The sequence below is a fragment of the Daphnia pulicaria genome, chromosome 7 (assembly GCF_021234035.1).
Source record: "Daphnia pulicaria isolate SC F1-1A chromosome 7, SC_F0-13Bv2, whole genome shotgun sequence".
Classification (NCBI taxonomy): domain Eukaryota; kingdom Metazoa; phylum Arthropoda; class Branchiopoda; order Diplostraca; family Daphniidae; genus Daphnia; species Daphnia pulicaria.
The window spans coordinates 14,751,932-14,771,741 of NC_060919.1; the positions used below are offsets into that span (position 1 = coordinate 14,751,932).

The window sequence follows — 19,810 nt, forward strand, 5'->3', positions numbered from 1 at the left end:
TTGGCCATCTGGTAGTGAACAATTAAGTTATTCCAGAGTCGTCTGCTTCTCAGGATTTGAACACGTGAGAATCTGTAAACAGTGTCGGGTATCAGTTTGATTAGTCTTGATTGTCTAAATATCGAGTGATTTAAATAATATGAAATGAATAAATTTGATAAGTTCAAAGTAAGTTCACAAGCATTTCTATTTCCAAATCGTCATCGCTAACTTATTCTTTGAAATCTTCTAGGACGTAGTTACTTCACGTGGCCGAGGCCGTGGAAGAGGTGGCGGTGATCGTGGTGGATCTCGAGGTGGAAGCCGAGGAAGAGGCGATCGTGGAGGTTCTCGAGGTGGAAGCCGAGGGAGAGGAAATTTTAATGGTGGAGATCGTAGAGACCGAAGTGAAGGTGGTGGTGATAGTCAAGTAGGATCAGGTGAGGGCAATCGTGGCAAAAGAACTTTTCAAGGTGGTCGTGGAAGAGGCCCACCAAGAGGTGGCAGGGGCAGAGGAGGACCATCACAGGGCAGCCGGGGAAGAGGAGGATCATCACGTGGAAATCGTGGAAGAGGAGGAGGACGTCCAGTACAAGCCCATCAAACCAAGACAAAGCCAATTGAAAAGAAAGAGGAAGTCCAGGAAAATAAGGGTTCCGAAATTAAAGATGGTCTTTCACTCTACATTACCTTCAAAGATGGCCCAGATATCTATGAACTCGAAAAGTTAAAAGGATTTCATTCACTCAATCCACCACCCAACAAAAAAGAAAAAGAAAGAATCATGTTGTTCAGAGATCTAGAATCGCTTGAAACTGCCAAGTTGTTTCTTGATGCCCATAAAAATGTGAAATCTACTAATCTTATGGGATTGAAATCATTCAAAAGACAGGTGAGTGTAATTCTTTGACACTTCTTATGTTGTGTCATGTAACTTTTTTCCTGTTTCACCGTGTAGGGTTCTAATTCCTCAGATAACTGCAGATTATTCTTGAGATTTGACAAGGCCCATGATGAAGATGCTGTCAAACAACTTGACAGCAAAATTCTAGAAGTCCTTCCTTTGAAGGATAGCAGGTATTCAACCCACTGTTTATATCAAACTCAAGATCCTAATGCATTTTAATGAAAGCTGTTGCAAGGTGGAGTTTGCTAGTCCTGAAGAAGCAAAGTCTGCAGCAGAGAGGTTAAAAAACCTCATTCGTAAAACTGGTTTAAGACAAGTGGATGTATTTGCAGGCAATACAGCAACTAGTTCATCAACAAAACCCGGAATTTCACCCACTACCAATATCCTGCAAGACACGTGAGTTTTATCTGCCACTTGTCTAAACGATAAGCTCAAAGTAGTTATTAACGTCATTAAATTTTTTTAGGGTCGTGTTACGAGATGTTCCTAAAGATGCCACTATAAAAGATATTTCCGATCAGTTCCCCGAGGCTGTTTCATATTATCTTTACGACAAAACCTTCCCCGCTTCTAAATATTGGTAAATATAGTTTTATTCTTTATATTCTTAAAAAACCCGGTCAAAAATTATTTTTTTAAAAATTTAGTCACGCTGCCATTCGGTTGAACACCGAAAGGGTCGCCGAGATTTTAAAGTGCAAAAATTTGAAAATTGCGGGAAAGAAAGTATACGTTTTCCCTGCTCACGCAGAATTCTTACACGACAATCCCAAGTTAGGGGAGCCAGAACCCGAACCGGTTGAAGAGTCCGCAAAGGGCACCAAAGTCGTAAGTTACTCTTATCCAAATGTTTCTGAGTTGTGTGTTTCAGTTCATTGTATTTGCAGGAACCCCCGAGTAAAAAGAGGAAGGTAGATGTCGGACAAGAAGAGGAAAGTAGCGAAGAAGAAGAAGAGGACGAAGATGATGATGATGAAGAAGAAGCTGGTGACGACGGTGATGATGAGGAAGAGGACGAGAACGATGAAGGTATTTCGTAAAATAATAGTTTGCCTGGAGTTTAAATAGTTCTAGATTATTTATTTGTAGGTGCCGATGAAGAACTTGACGAAAGTGATTAAATTTTGACAATGGAACATTTCTCACGTATGCTTTAATTCTTAAAGAAATAAAAGCTCATCTTTTATTTTGGTCAAACGACGAAATTTGTATGTATTTTAATTTTTTTTTTATATTTCTAACTGATTTTGTATTGCCCTACAAATAGTACGTGATTTCAACTGAAAGAGAAACGGTAGCGTATTGTTTTTGTTGAAGAAAACACATTCACAGCTTAAAACTTTATAAAACCAACTTAGGCTTTGCAGTTCGAGTAAATTCTCGATACTTTTCAATTATTCAAAAGTTGGTTTAGTCTCTTAGCGGTGGTTCCTCTGCGAACTAAGGACTGTATTCAGTATCGTTAAAAACTTTCCCTGTTAAGCTGTAAGGTGAAAGCTAAACTGTACTGGGAAGTTACTCAACGACGTTCATGGTTAGGTGATCTTGATTTGATTTAATCCGTCAGTGAAAAAATAAAAACAAAACAGTTTCGAGATGAGAGAATCGTGATGCTAATTTCGTTTGTTCATGGAAGACTAACCTCAAGCGATTTCGACGCTTAGCTTAATTGGAGACACCTGATCGTTGGAGCGCAAGTATTTGAATTTATTTACTGTTATTTCTAGAAGTTAATCAATCAAATATCTGTTAATCGGATTAATTAGTGGTGTATTTATTACTGAAGATCATTCGTCTCGTCAGAATGGTGATACGACCAAAGTCAGATTCCATGAGCGCCGTCATAAGTAGTAAGTCAATTTCAATTACCATTAACAGATAACCACATTCAGGCTGGCCTCCATTAATAAGTTTTCATCATTTATTTTGTCTCCGAAATATTTACCCACCAATGCAACGATTTCCATTTAATCTCTCAATCTACATAACGAATGGAACCCCCTGAAATTTATTATTTGCGTCGTAGTTAGGTTTGCTTCATTATACGGTACATTTAGTGTTCATTGCCTACTTTACTATAAATACATCGATAACGTTAGGATTGTACTAAAAATTCCTGGGAAAAACACGCTTCAATTGTGCAAGGTTATTCAGAATGTAGTACAGTATAATGGAATAATTTAACCCGGGTAAATAATGGAACATCGATGCGCAAGTAGACGGACTAGATGTTGTAGCCAAACTCAACATGTATGCATTGAATGCGAAATGTCCTTTCTCCGCTCTCAACATTTTCCGATCTGTTTAGGCTAATACATTGTTATGCGTATTCCATTTGCATGTAGAACAAAAAAGAAAGCTATACGTTTGAATAACTCAATTGCTGAGCTTCATTGCCCGCGTCATTTATTCGATATTGCAATGACCAGCATTGAACGGCCAGGTACGCTCTTACCCGATAAACTTATCCAAATAACCTACGATTTTTCTTAGCATATCGCTCAGTCCTATTCGGTGTTTCGTGAGAGAACAAACGAAAACATCTGCCTCAGTTCCATTTTAACTTCAGTAGACAAAAGTTATCTTTATATCCCAGGCAATTACGGATGTTTAAGTTTTTCTTGGATAACAGGAATTGATGCAAAATTCTGAAACTATTAATGTAACGTATTTTCTAGAAACTATGCCGCATGCAAGATTTTATTTACGCTAACTAACTCGTAATTACAGAAGACTTGAAGTGCATTCCCGCAATGAAAGGAGTGGGAATCTGGATGCTGTTCTGCTTTAGTTTGGTAAGGTTCATTTCAAGCGATTTGAATGCGCTTAATGGACAGCATTTGGTCGTCGGGACGCAGGTATTATTATTATTAACATTTCATTAATCTTTGTCTTAACTTTTATGAAACATGCTAAACACTTAAAAAACAAAAAAAAATCATCTTTTAAGGTAACATTGGTTCACCTTTACGTGGTGAGAAACAGTTCCGGCTATATCACTGAAATGAAAGGTGTAACAGCCGAGACTATCAAAGTTTTGTCGCAACGCTTTAATTTTACGTAAGCCGTTTTCATGTTTTTCTTTTACCGTTATCAATTAATCATCCACTTTGTTTTGGTCAACAGATACTCGGTTCTGCAAGTAAACGATAGTCTTATAGAAAGGCAAAATGAAACTCTGCTAGGCCTCGCTTACTATATTGCAAACGGAGTACACTACTTTCACATTTAAGGTCTTTATTCAATTTTCAATTTGATTTCCGTTCGTTTCAGAAATGCGACGTAATCATTGGACCCATAGTGACGACGCCTAAACGATCCAACACTATGGAATTTGCTAGCGGATTCATGTACACATCTGGTGCTCTTCTAATTCCTATGCCAGAGCCTTTGGACAATGTAGCTGCCGTTGCGAAACCTTTCCAGTTATTGGTAACAAAAAGACTACATGTAATCAATTAATTAAAAGAAAACTATTTGATATTGGAAAATAGGTTTGGATCGCAATATTGATTGCAATGCCCATAACGACCATCGCAATCTACTTTTTCATTCGTCCGATAAACTGTATGGAGAATGTTGCCATGGAACAATCGGTCGACGGAAGGATCCGTCGTATTCCACAGACTGCTGGTCGAGTATTCTTTGAGATTTTCCGAATTATCATAAACCAAGGTAGGTTGATTTGTTTCTGCCGTGTTAATCACATTTATCAAACATTTTATGTTCGCAGGAGGATACTTTCCTGGAATGCGAATTGCCGTTTATTTTGTTGCGGGTTCTTGGTGTTTGGGCGCCTTGGTTCTTGTTTGTTCCTACAGCAGTCTCTTGACGTCTTACGTCTTGGGCTCAAACGCTGAACTGCTGGTTGATTCACTCGAAAACCTTGCTGCAGACTCAAACGTCAAACTTGTTGTTGACAAAGGGCTTGCTGTAGATATCGTCGTTTCGGTAACTGAAATCGAAAGGAAATAATTGAACTAATTATTGAACCTTTTTTGTAAATTAATCCAGGCTGCGGCAGATGGACTCTACAAACAACTGGGCGATAAAATGCGATCTCAGTCGAAATCCCGTTGTGTGTCGTTTACTGAATGCATTGAACTCGTGAAGTCTGGATCTTACACTTACCTAAATGTAAATATATTTTAATCAATTAAAAACCCAAGATTGAATCCAGCTAGATTTTGAATTGAGATCAGGACTAGTTATATGCATTAAAAATAGGGTCTTGAAGTAATTCTCAACGCCATCGATGAGGATTACAAGACCACTGGAAAATGCAATCTCGCATTAGCCAGGAAACCGGAATCGGTTCCCGGATCGTTGGGTTGGGCACTGCCCAAAAAGAGTCCCTACACGAGTTCGTTCACCAAAGGGTACAGAATATATTCATTCTTGATCCCACAAAAAGCCTATTAGCTTTGCAGATGAGAAGGCAAGAAACTAATTATCGAATTCTATTGGCTCAGGTTCATGGAGTTGCATCAAGCCGGACTGATTGAGATGTGGACCGAAAGGGAACTGCAAAAACGAAGAAACGTCACTTATTGTTTGAACGAGGCCCGTAATAGGCAGCAGCGCAAGATAACCAATAATTTGACAAAGATCACTTTGAAGAACTTCTCTGGCGCATTTTACGTCTTGATAATCGGCTATTTTCTTTCTTTAATTTGCTTCATCGGCGAAAATGTTTATTTTAAACTTTCCAAACATCAGAAATCGTCCACGGACTGCTTGGAATTGGAAATTAAAGTCGGACAACATCAAGATTTATCAATTCAAGATCAGGCCGAGGGGTCGACAATAATCCAGGCAAAAGACAAAATCTGAATTTTACCATAACCGCAGACAGATATGTAACATCTGGAGACGCTACTCAAATTTGGATGGCATTTTATTTGGAGAACGATTCGAAATTTAGGCAACTTTTCTAACGATTTTGAAGTTTTTTGTTTGTTTGTTGTTTTATTATTTCTTATTGTTATTCTCTTAAGCTATTATAGAAGTATACTTCTTTATCATTTCGTATTTTAAAAGAGCATTTTCTTTTTTGTCCTGTAGATTTTATTTTGTGCAGTTATTAAGTAGGCTAATCCCTAAATACTTTCTAGTAATTATTCTAGTACTCCAAAGGGGTAATGAATTTAAACAGGATTCTATCGCTTCTGGTCCCAGCACAGTTGTTGCATACCAATACATGCCGTCACCTCATATAAATTCGGTATTATTTACCGTCAATTTGATTGTAAACACTGATATCTACTCACAGCTTACCTGCAAATGAATGTTTAAGTACTTGGTGCATAAACCCCCATATCCTGGTCCTTATCTTAACATCTCCCTTATCAGGCTATATAATAAATGTGTGTTTCTCAAATTATTTATTTGCAAATGTGTTTTTTATTGAAGATGTTCCTATCTAACGAAATAATCGAATTTGTTTTCTGTCCATTTTCTGGTTGGCACAATAGTTTCCAAATTGACGGTTGGAATATAACTCAAATACCAATAATAATTAAAAAAGCGACTACTCAAACAAATTTCCAAATGCAATAATGTATTGCAGTGACGAGAAACCAAAGAAACGAGAGAACTAGTAAGGGTTACAATCAACAGACAAGTTGAGAGGATAAAAAAAACTAAACAAAGATTGATGGAGGAGTGGTTTCGTCACAGTGGACGCGTGAAGTTTTGCTAGTTCATAGCTAACTGAAAGGGCTGGTTGGTGGTGAACGAATGCTAGGTTAAATTGGTCATAAGAGAAAAGAGCAATAAGAAAAAAACACAAAATCATACATACGCTGTGAACATCACCTCACCACAAGAAAACGACAAACAATTTTTTCGGGAATCATTAGTACACCAGCAGGAAAAATCAAAGAAGAAAAACTGGATACTAGGCGTTCTCCGCCGCATACAAAAGAAAAAAAAATAACCCTTCTCGAATAAATATTCCCAAACAGATGAGACACAGGAGGAAACATGCTCACCAAATTCTTAATCATAATTCGATAGCTTCGTTTAAAACAAGAGTGAGAAGAAAAAAAAAAAAATCTTTTTTTAGTGGCCCTTTCTAAATGCAATCAAAAAGGACAGTTTTGTTTTACTTTTGCCCACAGCCTGGAGAATAATCGTTCTTTTTTTTACAGTAACAGGATATTGTTTCAAGGCATAGGGGAGCATCTTGACTGTGTATGAAATTCAAACCTCAACCAACATTGCTGAATATAGTGACAGTAAATTCTGTTACTAGTGAAACCAGTGTTAAACAGTGTATCTGAACTTAGCAACAGATCCAGACTTTTTCATGCTATCATTGTGAGCCTCATAAACAATAGATCCCTTCACTTGAATGCCAAGCCTCTCTTTAAGTTTCTGGCCAATTTTCATTATGCCATCACGGTTAGTGCAGTCTGCTGTCCAAACACTTAGTTTGTCTCCCTTTGGCCGAATGTTGACCACAGCTCCACAAATGTCTTCACTGGATTCCTCAAATGCCTCACCAATCAGACACAGTATCTTGAGACATAACGTAAATGTGAATCAAGGAAAATTTGCATGGACTGTAAAATAAATGCAACTCACCACTTCAAGCCAATAGTTGTCCAATTCAGAAGATCTCTGTTTCTTGTCCAAACTGATGAGCCACCGGCCACCGTTGTTATTTCTAGGGTCCTCCCACATGGGCTTGATTCCAGCTTTGAACAATGAGTAATCACAGCCTGCAGAGAGCTCACTAGCTGATTTGATGTGATTGTGCGTGCTAAACAGATAATCGTATGGAATTATTAGAATGGAAGGACAAGTCACTGAGCAATAATGTAGGTACTTACGACCAAAAGTCTTCAATGGTATCAAAGTGAATGACTTCACGCTGGTTCTCTTCCCATCCCTTGGCTCTGTCTGGTTTGAAGAACCACAAAGTCCACTGATTTTGAAGGGGGTGTTTGATCAACATGTCTGAGTCCACACAAGTTTCCTCTGTCTCACCCACACTTTGAGTGACAACTGAAGGTTGGCTTTGTTCCTGCAAATGAAGTCAAATTAAATCTTAATTCTCTTCAATTACTATTAACGAGGTTGTCAAGTTTTAAGTAGAGCGAAAAATGAATGAGAGCATGTCCAAGACTACAACTCAACAGTCCCTACCGGCATTTGTTGAACTGTTCACGAGGAGAATACTCGATTACAATTATGTCTCAATTTAAAGTACGGAAATCAAGGTATTAAAATGCGAATAGAGCTTATTTGTGATCGAACGATACCAGCGTAATGACTAAAAATCAGTAACAGAATCTCACCGTTTGAGTAGTCTCTTCCATATCGGCGGCCATTTTTTAACATTCTAATGGCACAACGTTGCCAAATCTTTTAAACTACGTATTATTCCGCATGCATATCCCAATTCCCATCCTCTGCCCTCTGCCATCGTCGACGACACGACGAGGAAAACATCATCGAACAAACGGTTGATCCCGGAATGTGTTATTTTTCACATGTTTCATTTATTTAATTTATTAATTAATGTGGTCATGAAATGAAAGCGAAAAAGTAATTTGCCACATGAACATTCCATTGTATTTCTTTCAAACGAAACGTCAAAACAAGGAGACATGGCCCAAATAGTCAATTCTCCACATGTGTATACAGATGAAAAGAAATGTGGGGAACGTTTCGAGCGGCCGTGTGGAGGATTTTTTCTACAAACGGCGACCGCGACGACCACCCTTCCTGCGAGTAGAGTCCGAAGGGATAGGTGTAACATCTTCAATTCGGCCGATCTTCATACCCGCACGGGCCAAAGCACGGAGAGCTGACTGGGCACCGGGTCCTGGAGTCTTGGTCCTGTTACCGCCGGTTGCGCGAAGCTTGATGTGCAGAGCAGTTATGCCCAACAGTTTGCACTTTTCAGCAACATCCTGGTAATTCCAAAATTGTCATGTTTAGTAAAGAATTATTTATACATACAAACATTAAGGGATAAAATTTATTGATTCCAAGGAATGATATATTGGGAATAACCAATGCCATATTGAGATTTTACATTCTAAAAACAAAGCCAATACCATCCATGTCAATTTTTCAATCAACATGTTATGGTAAAGGCTAACGCAGCTATTCAGTAACAAAAAATGTGAGCGCAAAACATACCTGAGCAGCCAACATAGCAGCATAGGGAGAAGCTTCATCACGATCAGCCTTCACCTTCATACCACCAGTAACACGGGCAAGGGTTTCCCTGCAGAATAAGAAAAGATTGTACAGACTTGTGAATTTAAGCTATGGAAATGGTTTGTTCGTCTTACCTTCCAGACAAGTCGGTAACATGGACAAAAGTGTCGTTGAAGGATGCGAAGATGTGAGCAACTCCGAAAACGGTCTCTCCTTCACGTACTTGGGGTCCCAAAGTAACGACGGCTTCCTCTTTCTGAACTTTTCCTTTACGGGGAGCCATGATTCACAAGTATGGTGATTCTGCCTGTAAAAAAAAACACACCAAAATGAGTATCACACACTTCCTCTTCTCAGTAAACAAGACCAGTGCAACAAAACCCGGTAAAAATAAACCCCCAAATGTACGGTTTGATTTACAAATTAAAGGAAAACATGAACTGCAAATAGTTAGATTTACTAACAGCGGATGCGCCCTAAGTTTCGTAGATTCGAATGGATGACAATTTTACAAAAGAGAAAGAAATTTAACCTTTATTTCTCTATGAGATGGCGAAGACCGAAAGACTACAAGGATGCCAGATTTGGCCTGTCAAAAGCTTCTTTCGGGGGAGTGGGAGCGCCACCAGCGGGTTTCGAGTGAACAGTGAACTCAGTCAAATCAAAATGCAATTTTAATAATACTTTTAAGGGTTAATTACTACATCTACACACTTAAACTTTGATTGTAAATGAAATTTATTTTTTTGAATGATAGTATGATGCTGTTTATAGTTTTGTTTTGGGTTCAAAACAAAACGAAAATTTCACATAAAAAGCAGTTTTAACTTTGACGACCTAATCCAGGATGTATTATATATTTAAAAATTTGAAAAGCAACTTTAGTCATTGAAAATAAGTTAAAGCAATTAATCAGTTTGGTTTATTCATTTATTTTTAAATAGAAACGAACGGACAATGAAAATATTGAATGCGACCGCCAGATGGCGTTGAGTGGCTCACTTGATTGAAATAAAAAAAAAAACGGAGAAGTAAGGGGGGGAAAAGGAACCAAACAATAGTGCAGTCTTTTTCAGTGTGTGTGTGTGTGTGTTTGGGAACGAATAGCGTTTCAGGGGAAAGAGCTCTGGTTTGTAGGGTTTTTGAAGGGGTTGGTTCAGACGGAGGGGTGGGAGTTTTTTTTTCCTTTATTTTACAGTGTTAGTAGTACACACTGTCGATTCTCTGTTCATTTCTAACTGGGGGTTCTGCTTGTGGGTGCATCTTTCTCTCTCTCCCCCGTCGTCTCTGTTCTTCTGTGGGCAGACTACCCATCTTTCTCTCTGTCGTTAGTAGGGACTGGCTTTGCCCTGCTGAAAAGTGTTCTTGTCGATCGTGAATCCACGGGGGTGTAGAAATTAACCCCTATCACATAATTCGTCTATTATATATTGGATTCACGGAATATTGGTGTGAGGATATTTCGATCGAGTTTCTCCTAGTGCTCTTGTTTTTTTGGACAATCCCACAGGTGAGATTCTGACTCGAATTCGAGCTACCCCCGTGTGCCTTCCTTTGTTTGGGCTCCCCATATACGTATGGCCGCCACATTTTGCCCACATGGGGGAATAGGGTTTCAACTTTTATGTTTTGTTGGACTTGTGTGTGTGTGTGTAAACTGGGTTTCAACTTTTACTAACTAGATGTGCTTTCTTTGTTTGGTCGTAGGTTGGATGGGATCTAACCAGAAAGTTGGCCAGGGTCCTAGCAGAAAGTCTACGTCTGACAGGAGGATGTTAAACTGAAATTGGTGTTGATTGAGGACTTGCCTGACCGGATTCACCAGCCAGCAATGTTGGAGTGGATGGAGGAAGGAGACCGCATGTCATTTGATGACTCAGACCGTTTTGAAGAAGATTCTCTTTGTAGCTGGGGCAGCGAGCCTGAATCTCTATGCAATAACTGGAGAGGATGGAAGAAACCCTTGATTGTCACCACAACCCTCAATTCACCACTTTTGGCCTCCAATCAAAGACGAGCTGAAGGTGAGTTTCAGTTTTACTTTTAATATATTTGTTATTATGGGTGATCGGTTAAGCACAAAGACGTGTTCTTCCTGTTGCCAAGTGACTTTGTTATTCACAACAAAGCCATAACTCTAGAAAATGGATTTTCCAATCTTGTACAGTATTCATGGTGACCAAAAAGTTTTTCCAACTCTTTGTAAATTTTTAATATGCGAGGGGGAGGGTTTCGGTCCACCGAATAGGTCAACTCAGGGTCAACATCGTAACGGGAGAAGGGGTCAGTGACCAACAGTGCTTTGTGGCTGTTATCGATCATCACCGAAGAGAGCCAATTGGGGGAAAGGTAGACCAACGTGCGTGAGTGTATGCGCATTTTTGATTGCATGATGGAGTGAAAATACGGCCAATAAAAAGAAGCCCTTATACTGCTTGTCAGTATCGTGTGCATATGTGTTTTCTTTTTCGCTATCTGCCAAACTCTTATATTCGAGGCGGGAGTCTAGACGCAGACCAGACAACACACAACAAAGTCTTTCCTGACAGCAGTGCCTCAGGGCCCCCCGTGTGTGTGCTGGAAAGAGAAAACTAGAGATGGAGGAAATAAAGTATACTTGGGTCAACCTAACTTGAAACCCATTACGAAGAGTTGGCAAGAAAAGAAGAAGAATCTATTGCGTCGAAATCCCACGAGTCATTTATACCTTATAATAAAACAAGCCGAGTCATTTCAGTCCACGGATATCAGTATCTTTTGTTTGTTTGGTATACGGTGCTGGAACACTAGGCCCCGAAGAAGGCGGTAACGACGACGAAAGAAAAGAAAAAACGAGAGAATAAGGGTCCCGAAATGGCCCGCAGGAAAGAAGGAAAAAAAGTTTTGTAAAAGGAAGATGTTGTGTGTGTGTGTGTGTGGAGGGGGGAAACAGGTTTTTCAGCTGTTGAGCCGTGTGTTTTTTTCTCTCCTTTGCTTACTTTTCTTTATTTTATGAATAAATATATTCTTCTCCCTTTAGCTAGAGTATTATCTCGCTCCCCTTTTTTCTACTTTTCATCCACAGTCTTCCCCTTCTCGTCTTTCTGATTTTTGGGGTCAAGAGCACACTGACAAACAATGGAAAGAAGAGGATGTGCTCCGAAATCTTATTTCATTTCACACACACAAATATGATTGAATAATCTTAACAAAATAGATGATTATAACTTAATTTGCAGATGGCAGCGTGTTGTCGCTTTCGGAGCTGTGCTCTCGTGTCGTTGCTGCCCACATCGCCTTCGAAGTAGTTGAACAAGCTTGGCAACCCGTTCCTGAACCGCTCCAATTGCGCATCGCCTTCTGGTCGTTCCCGGACAATGAAGAGGACATTCGCCTTTACTCCTGCTTGGCCAACGGTGCAGCTGACGAGTTCAACAAGGGCGAGAATCTCTACAAAAGCAGAGCCGTCAAAGAACCTCTTCAGATTGGTAACTCCCCCTTTTACTCCCCACATCCTTTTAAATTCCCTTCCATCATCAAAAGAAATTTTAGAAGCATCCAAGGGGGGAACAAATATTAAAGGGGTTGTTGGCAATGTATGATCAACGGATTCCTCCTCTCCATTATGGACTTGGTTGGTGGTGATTTAAATCTCTTTTTTCTTTTATTCTTATTATTTAATCATGACAGGTTTTCATTTGAGCGCTTCGGTTGTTAGTCCCAGCCAACAGACAGCCCAAGGTAAATCGAATACCTTTAATGTGGCCGTTACGTTTGATCGGAGGCGTATTACTTCATGCAACTGCACTTGCGCTTCGCGGGCTTTTTGGTGCGCCCATGTTGTCGCTGTCTGCCTTTATCGCATCCATCAGGTATTTTTCCAACACAAGGAAAATGTAAGGAGTATGAAATTAATTTTCCGTTTTCTTAGTCTCATTTGGTGACCCTTCGTGCTCCTGTCAGCGAGTCCCTGAGTCGGTTGCAGCGCGACCAACTGCAAAAGTTCGCTCAGTATCTTATTAGCGAATTACCTCAACAAATTCTACCAACCGCGCAGAGACTCCTTGATGAACTTCTATCAGCTCAACCGTCTGCCATCAATACGGTATGTGCTATTGAGTTTATCCTTCTGGGGGGCCCTTTATTAAACAAAGTTTTGGCGCATTTTCAAAGGTTTGCGGTGCGCCTGATCCTACGGCGGGTGCATCAGCCAGCGAACAGACGTCATGGTGCCTCGATGAGAACACACTTCATGAGAATATTCGGAAAATTCTGATTAAATTTTGCGTACCGTCACCGACGGTATTCAGGTAATAAAAAAAAATCGATGCAGAGTTTTTTTTTCCAAAACTTTTTCGTTGGACATTCTAGACGTTTTTAACGGTTGTTTTTAATACTTTTTTTTTACACATCAGCGATGTGAATTACTTGAGCTCAACCGCACCCCCCGCCGCGGCTGAATGGAGCAGCCTGTTGCGCCCATTAAGGGGTCGGGAGCCGGAAGGCATGTGGAACTTGCTTTCCATCGTTCGCGAAATGTTCAAACGCCACGACCGCAATGCCGTTCCACTTTTGGAGGTTTTGACGGAAGAGATCATGTCGTGCGAACAGGTATGGATTCTTTTTGACAGCATTGAATGGGTTGCGTTTATTTGATTTATCTTCGATTTTAGATTATGGTGTGGTGGTTCAACACCAAGGTGGCGTTACATAATGGAAGTGCTGCTGGATACGGTAGCGGGATCAAGGCCAGCAACTTGGGAAGCCAATCTCAAGCATCTCAGCACGCTTGTTCGTCCTTGTGCGACGAAGTTGTCATCCTGTGGCGATTGGCTGCTCTCAATCCAGGCCTTTCTGGCGAAGAACGCGATTTACTTCGACAACAGTTTAGCGAATGGCACGTTAAGGTTATTGACAAGGTCACAAAGAGCAAAGGCTTGACGGTCAATGCCACTCATGGCGCACCCCATGTTGCAGCCGGAAACGGTGCTGGACCGTCTACTCCCCGAAGAACTAGCCAATCATTCAAAGCAGAAGTTGAAGTTTTTACTGGCTTTAAACCGTCTGTTGAAGCTTGTTACCTTAGCTGGGATGATTACCCCGTTCCTGGTGTGACCTACACCCAAGGCCACCGCCTCTACCATTGCCCATTTACCTGCTTTCGACACACTGAGACTCACGGTCGATTTGACATCGGCCCAATCAATTCTTCTTCGGCCGTCATTACCAACGATTTGCCAGTACACATGCTCCAGAGAAGGGCAGTAGTGCAAGGCGACTATGCCCAGGCCATGGACGATATACGTCACGAGAGGGAAAGAATTGGTGGATTCCACGCCGCTTCACCTCTTGTCCGACCTGAAAGAGAAATGGACCGAGCAGGAAATCGTAGCAGCGTTAGCAGCGAAGGTTTCTGCGAGAACGAAGGCGATCCAGCCGTTGAAGCATTTGAACCAGCATTGCCTTCTGGTCTACGGGATCTTACCCGCCAAGACAGCGACGATCCGGCTCTGGGTTCTGACACTAATGAACCGGAAGTCTTGGCGGTGGATAGTTGCACTTCAACCGATAAAGAAAAGTCCTCACCCGAAGATTTTGATGCCGATTCCGACTGGTCTGGAGTCGACGCCCGTTTGAAGAATCCCCGACTCGAAGGAAGCAGTAACAATGGAGTAGTACTTCCATCTGGATCAGGACTCCTAGCTGGATCTTCTCGAGACACTGACGACGTGGCCAGCTTGTCTGCCAGTCCTCGAGAATTTCGAACAATGGCCTTACCAGCAGCTCAAGGTGCTGTACCGCGAGAACCTTGCGTCGTGACGGTTCCCAACCGGAATGGTGGAGTATTTGGCGAGTTAAAGCCACTCGATGATCCCCTCGAGATTCTCTTTGCGAGGGCTGAAGGACTTCACGCCCATGGACACAGTGCCGAAGCTTGTGAACTAGGGATTCAACTGGCTACAGAACTATTGGCGAACCCGCCCGATCTATTGGTGGAATTGCCTCCAGTTATCACAAAGAATGGCAAGAAGAAGAAGACAAATCCTGCTTGCCACCAAATCAGCTGTTTGGCTTCAGCGACTCTAGCCAAGTGCGCCTTTCTCTGCACCGTTTTGGCAGAGAATCCGGATTATTATCACCTAGCTTTCAGGGTCGGAATGTTTGGACTGGAATTGGCTCGACCGCCGGCCACTACGAAGCCATTAGAAGTAAAATTAGCACATCAAGAGTCCGAGTTGGTCACTCTTTTGAAGCGAATTCCTCTAGGTAAGTGTGTTGCATTTCAAAGTTGACATTCGATCGTATTATAATTGGTGGTTTTTTACAGGTCATCTAGAGCTGTCGATTCTGCGTGAAAAGGCTGAGCAGTTACGAGATGGCATACTGAGGTCGAGAGGCGACGCTTTGTTGCCACTTTCGCTCGCCACGTTTATATTCGAAGCCCTGGTTACAGCATCTGGAACACAACCAGTCCGGGCGCCATTTTATTCTACCCATCGACTTCCGACGGATGAGACTTTAGGATTTGAAGCCGCTGTTTCCGCCCTGGGAATAAAGGTAATTATTAAAAATAAATCTTGTTTCTAGCATTATAACTAACGCATATTAATTTTCAACAGGCAAATGTTTCGGAAGCGGATCACCCCCTGTTGTGCGAAGGAACTCGGCGCCAACGAGGCGATCTCGCCGTCATGTTGCTGGTGCATTACAAGGATGATGCAGACAAACTGGCCAAAATCATGGAGAAGTTGCTGGATCGTCAAGTTCATCCACTCTACAAGGCACCGCTACTGAGCAGTTTCTATACCAACAATCCCACGCCCATGGGACAAACGTGTTCCAGCAATCGACAGATGCGCCAACGCCGTGAAGGGATTGAAGCTGGGATGATTGCCATTTCTCTCGATTCGAATTCATCTGCACATGGAGCTGGTCCTTCACAGACAAGTGGGGGCGCTACAGCAGCATCAAACTTGGCGCGTGAACAAAGCCCTTCATGGGAAGAAGATTATGCCCAATGGCAAGCTGGACATGGTGCTCGGCTGGAGTCGAATAATGGCGAAACAGCTTATGGAAACGAGGCTGCAATTAGTCATCGTCAGATGATGAATGTCGTTCGAAATCGAAGTCTAGCTCACCGATCTCAACGACAACCTGGTCCCGGCTCGGATTCCGGTAGCTCGGGTTCAGGTAAATCATCAGGATCGGATAGCTTTGGATCTCGAGGTCCCATGAACCACCCTCCCCCTCAAAACTGTGCTGGAGTTTCGTCTTCCCTATCTGACGGATCAGGTATGGGAGGCTCTATGAGTTCATCGATCCCCTCAAACTTAAGCGGTCGACATCCTCAACAGCAAGCATCCATACCAGAAATGGGTTGCCCTGTCAGTGGCGGAGCGTCATTTTCGAGAAATAGCACTGGAGTCATGGGTCCTTGTGGGGGCAAAATAAATCGCTTTAAAAACAAGCGATTGTATCCTTCGGTCCCCAATCAACCATCCGAAGCTTCTGCTCATTTCATGTTTGAATTAGCAAAAACAGTTTTACTGAAAGCCGGAGGAAATAGTAGTACATCACTTTTCACGCAGCCCATCAACTCTCAGAATCCTCGTGGTCCCATCCGGGCTCTTCAGATGTGCGCCTTCCAGATCGGTCTCTATGCCTTGGGTCTTCACAATTGTGTTAGCGCTAAATGGCTGAGTCGCACATATTCTTCTCACGTTTCCTGGATAACAGGTAAAATTTATTACTGATTTCTTTTTTTATTAATTTTTACTGATCCTTAATTGCTGTTTTATTAGGCCAAGCGATGGAGATTGGTTCACAGGCCCTATGGTTTTTGATTAGCACTTGGGAAGGTCATTTGACTCCTCCAGAAGTGGCTAGTATAGCCGATCGTGCATCCCGTGGTCATGAGGCGAATATGGTGAGGGCAGCTGCCGAGCTGGCCCTGTCTTGTTTACCACACGCTCACGCTCTCAATCCCAATGAGATTCAACGAGCTATTTTGCAGTGCAAAGAACAGAGCAGCGAAATGCTGGAACGCGCATGTCTGGCCGTCGAAAGCGCCGCCAAAGGAGGTGGAGTCTACCCTGAAGTTCTCTTCCGAGTGGCTCGTTGCTGGCACGAGTTGTACGAGCAGCGCATGCCGAGTGCCCGTCGAGGAGCTAGGGTCTTGCCCAGCATCGAACAACCTCCACCACCAATTCCGCTCCACGTGCCACCTTGCTCTATGCAGCAACCTCAAGCCAATATGGCCGGAGTCGGTGTTCCGGTGCCATACGCCATGACGTCGATTGTTCCCTTTCCTTTAGCTTACAGTTTCCTTTCTGGCACTGCACCTGGACCGAACCCACCTGCTCAGATCCCGGGAGTTCCGGTCAATTTTCTTGCACCGAATGGAGCTGGTGGTGCGACCCCCAATGCTACATTTTCATACGCTCCCCCTATACCCGGTCTACAGTACTTTCCATCTGTGACGTGCCCTATGCCAATGGGAACCACATCCGCACCTCCCAATCCTCCTCCAGGTCCTTCTCCCTTAATGCCGATGTCTGTTGGGCCAGCTCAAGGGACGAATAACCGTCCTCCACCTCCTTTACCTCCTCCCGGCTGTCAGGTTACGTTACAGCCGCTCATTCACACGCCCAACAGTACGACGCATCAAGCACCACCTCTGTTTGTCCAGCAATCACAAGTCAACTCGGTCCGATCTCCCCCAACAGCAGCCGGATCGTTGCCCAATCAGGCTCTGACTCCGACACAGCTGCATTTTCTCTTGGCGGCCTACCGAGTTGGTATTGTAGCCCTGGAAACACTAGGCAGAAGGGCTCATGATGATCGCCCGCAGGCTCGCTACTCTCGTAATCCACCCTACGGCGAAGATGTCAAATGGCTTCTCTCTGTAGCCAAGAAACTTGGTAAACTTTTTACCGACATATAACTTAGAAACAGTCGATTAATTCCAATTTCAATCATAATAGGAACGGATTATCTGCAGCAGTTTTGCGTCGTGACGGTCAACAGTGTCGTTAGTCCGTTTGTTCTTCATGAGATTGCTGTCGAAGCGGCCCATTTTTTCGCCTACACTGGAGCAACACCACCCAATCCTTACATGCAACACTTACGCTCGCGAGTTTTGACGCCTCTTATTCAAAAGTGTCATCAAATGTATACATTAATATTTTTATAATGATTTTTATTATTTAGTTTTTGGTATTTAATGCAATGGCTTATTATGTAGGTACATTCAGTGCATCAACCACAAGTTGTATCACCTCAATCCTACCGACTACGACGACTTTCTAACGATAATTCAAACGGCCAGGACGGCTTTCCATCTCATACCAACGGGACCGATGCAGTTTAATGAATTTCTGCAATCCATTCAAAAGTAAACCATTATCTTTGTTAATTTTTCTTGTTATTCGTTGAGATCTCTTAACTTAATTATTTTCTTTTAAAAGGTCGAAATCCTGCACGAAAGACTTATGGGGTCGTTTAATGGCCATCATTCGTCAACCAGCCGTTTGACAAGAAGTCAACGATAGGACTAATTTTAGCTAACATACCTTCCCCCATCCCCCTCAAACCCTTCTCTTTCTTCTCTACTTGAAGTTGTAAATAGTTCATTGTCATCCGTCGTATCGTTTAGATTACCTCGCTCGTTTAAAAATCTCCATTTCCCCCTACCGTCTCCCACTTTACCCGAATCCGATGGAAAATTTGACTTGCTTCGCTCTTGTTGCAAAACGATCGATGGCGTATCGATAGTTTATTCTCTTTTTTTTTCCTTTTTTTAAACTAGACTTGCTGCGATTTTTAGATGAAAAACACACACATTAAAACAGATGAAACTTTAAAAATTGAAAATTTTTTCTCCCAACTGAAAACTATTGTTTTCCGTTTGTTAATTTTCTTTTTATTTTCAAAGTTCCATAGTCCATATAAATATAGTTTACAGGCAGACAACTCTTCTCAGGGAGCTTCCACTAACGGAATCTGGTTGTCTGAACATTTTTTTTTTCACCCCATTTATTCTCCCCCCCCCCCCCCCCCCGATTCTCAATTTGCATCGGTAAATTGGCAGATCAGTTTCTCGGTTTCGATCAAATTCTTATAAAATGGAAGACACTCGATACAGAAAAGACTTTTATAAGAAAACAAGAAAATACGCCGGGTAAGTTTTTAATTGAAAATTCAGAAAGAGAAAAAAGAAAACAATAACTCAAGACTAAAGGAACAGGTTTACCAAACTGGCTCAATAACGATTTGTTTTATTAACTTAAAATTCGTTGATGTCAACCGTCGCAAACATGTATGAATATTTGCAAAGAAATTTGCTCCTTTTTTCTTGACTGTTTCTAAATGTAACTTCGTGTCTTTACTGTTAAACTTTTTCTCCTTTTTCCTGTGTAAAGAAGAAAAGAAAACTTGGGAATGTCGCTTTTAAGGTAACTTCTATCTACTCTAGGGCGTCAGTTCAATATTGGAACATCGATACCCGATCCGTCGGGAATTCAATGTTCTCTTGTTTATTTTATTTTTTTATCTTAACCTTTACCTTCTTTCCATCTCTTCTTTCCCTTTCATCTCTTTTCGTTTCTTCAACTTTCGCGAGAGAAAAAAAAAATGTTCTATTTGCGCAACAAATTTAAATGAAATGTTTCTTTGAAGTTGTCACATGGATGAAATAATAGATGAGATTGGGAGAACTGGATGTCTGTTATTTATCAACTTGTCAAAGTTATCGATAATAAATATACA

General features: G+C 41.7%; 5 protein-coding genes across 7 annotated transcripts; 3 read left to right on the forward strand and 2 right to left on the reverse strand.

The window, feature by feature from the left end:
* Positions 1-31: 31 nt before the first annotated feature.
* On the forward strand, positions 32-2,089 carry LOC124350637 (RGG repeats nuclear RNA binding protein B-like). The gene is made up of 8 exons (XM_046801428.1): positions 32-168; positions 233-871; positions 938-1,056; positions 1,112-1,285; positions 1,356-1,469; positions 1,537-1,717; positions 1,777-1,918; positions 1,979-2,089. The coding sequence occupies exons 1-8, from the start codon at positions 145-147 to the stop codon at positions 2,008-2,010; spliced, it is 1,425 nt and encodes a 474-aa protein (XP_046657384.1). The 5' UTR covers positions 32-144; the 3' UTR covers positions 2,011-2,089.
* A 135-nt stretch (positions 2,090-2,224) lies between these two features.
* Positions 2,225-6,272, forward strand: LOC124350620 (glutamate receptor ionotropic, NMDA 3B-like). Its single transcript, XM_046801408.1, has 11 exons — positions 2,225-2,586; positions 2,676-2,739; positions 3,620-3,747; positions 3,840-3,949; positions 4,016-4,100; positions 4,163-4,321; positions 4,384-4,564; positions 4,623-4,840; positions 4,904-5,026; positions 5,117-5,268; positions 5,362-6,272. The coding sequence occupies exons 2-11, from the start codon at positions 2,694-2,696 to the stop codon at positions 5,720-5,722; spliced, it is 1,563 nt and encodes a 520-aa protein (XP_046657364.1). The 5' UTR covers positions 2,225-2,586; positions 2,676-2,693; the 3' UTR covers positions 5,723-6,272.
* A 160-nt stretch (positions 6,273-6,432) lies between these two features.
* On the reverse strand, positions 6,433-8,257 carry LOC124350765 (eukaryotic translation initiation factor 4E-like). 2 transcript variants are annotated; one of them, XM_046801596.1, is made up of 4 exons: positions 8,194-8,257; positions 7,726-7,919; positions 7,478-7,655; positions 6,433-7,411 (listed from the first exon to the last, which is right to left on the reverse strand). In XM_046801596.1, the coding sequence occupies exons 1-4, from the start codon at positions 8,224-8,226 to the stop codon at positions 7,157-7,159; spliced, it is 660 nt and encodes a 219-aa protein (XP_046657552.1). In that variant the 5' UTR covers positions 8,227-8,257; the 3' UTR covers positions 6,433-7,156. The 2 variants fall into 2 exon arrangements, with proteins under 2 accessions (XP_046657552.1, XP_046657553.1); XM_046801597.1 differs by lacking the exon at positions 8,194-8,257 and adding an exon at positions 8,042-8,187.
* Positions 8,258-8,447: 190 nt separating this feature from the next.
* On the reverse strand, positions 8,448-9,698 carry LOC124350814 (40S ribosomal protein S14a). Of its 2 annotated transcripts, none has more exons than XM_046801643.1 (4): positions 9,597-9,698; positions 9,199-9,371; positions 9,044-9,131; positions 8,448-8,811 (listed from the first exon to the last, which is right to left on the reverse strand). In XM_046801643.1, the coding sequence occupies exons 2-4, from the start codon at positions 9,345-9,347 to the stop codon at positions 8,593-8,595; spliced, it is 456 nt and encodes a 151-aa protein (XP_046657599.1). In that variant the 5' UTR covers positions 9,348-9,371; positions 9,597-9,698; the 3' UTR covers positions 8,448-8,592. The 2 variants fall into 2 exon arrangements, with proteins under 2 accessions (XP_046657599.1, XP_046657600.1); XM_046801644.1 differs by having other exon boundaries at positions 9,529-9,655.
* Positions 9,699-10,139: 441 nt separating this feature from the next.
* On the forward strand, positions 10,140-19,758 carry LOC124350526 (zinc finger SWIM domain-containing protein 8 homolog). Its single transcript, XM_046801253.1, has 14 exons — positions 10,140-10,574; positions 10,772-11,088; positions 12,283-12,531; positions 12,734-12,915; positions 12,975-13,148; positions 13,217-13,353; positions 13,459-13,654; positions 13,717-15,310; positions 15,372-15,601; positions 15,664-16,780; positions 16,846-17,964; positions 18,028-18,214; positions 18,288-18,437; positions 18,511-19,758. Exons 2-14 carry the CDS (start codon positions 10,896-10,898, stop codon positions 18,575-18,577), a joined length of 5,595 nt encoding a protein of 1,864 aa, XP_046657209.1. The 5' UTR covers positions 10,140-10,574; positions 10,772-10,895; the 3' UTR covers positions 18,578-19,758.
* Positions 19,759-19,810: the final 52 nt, after the last annotated feature.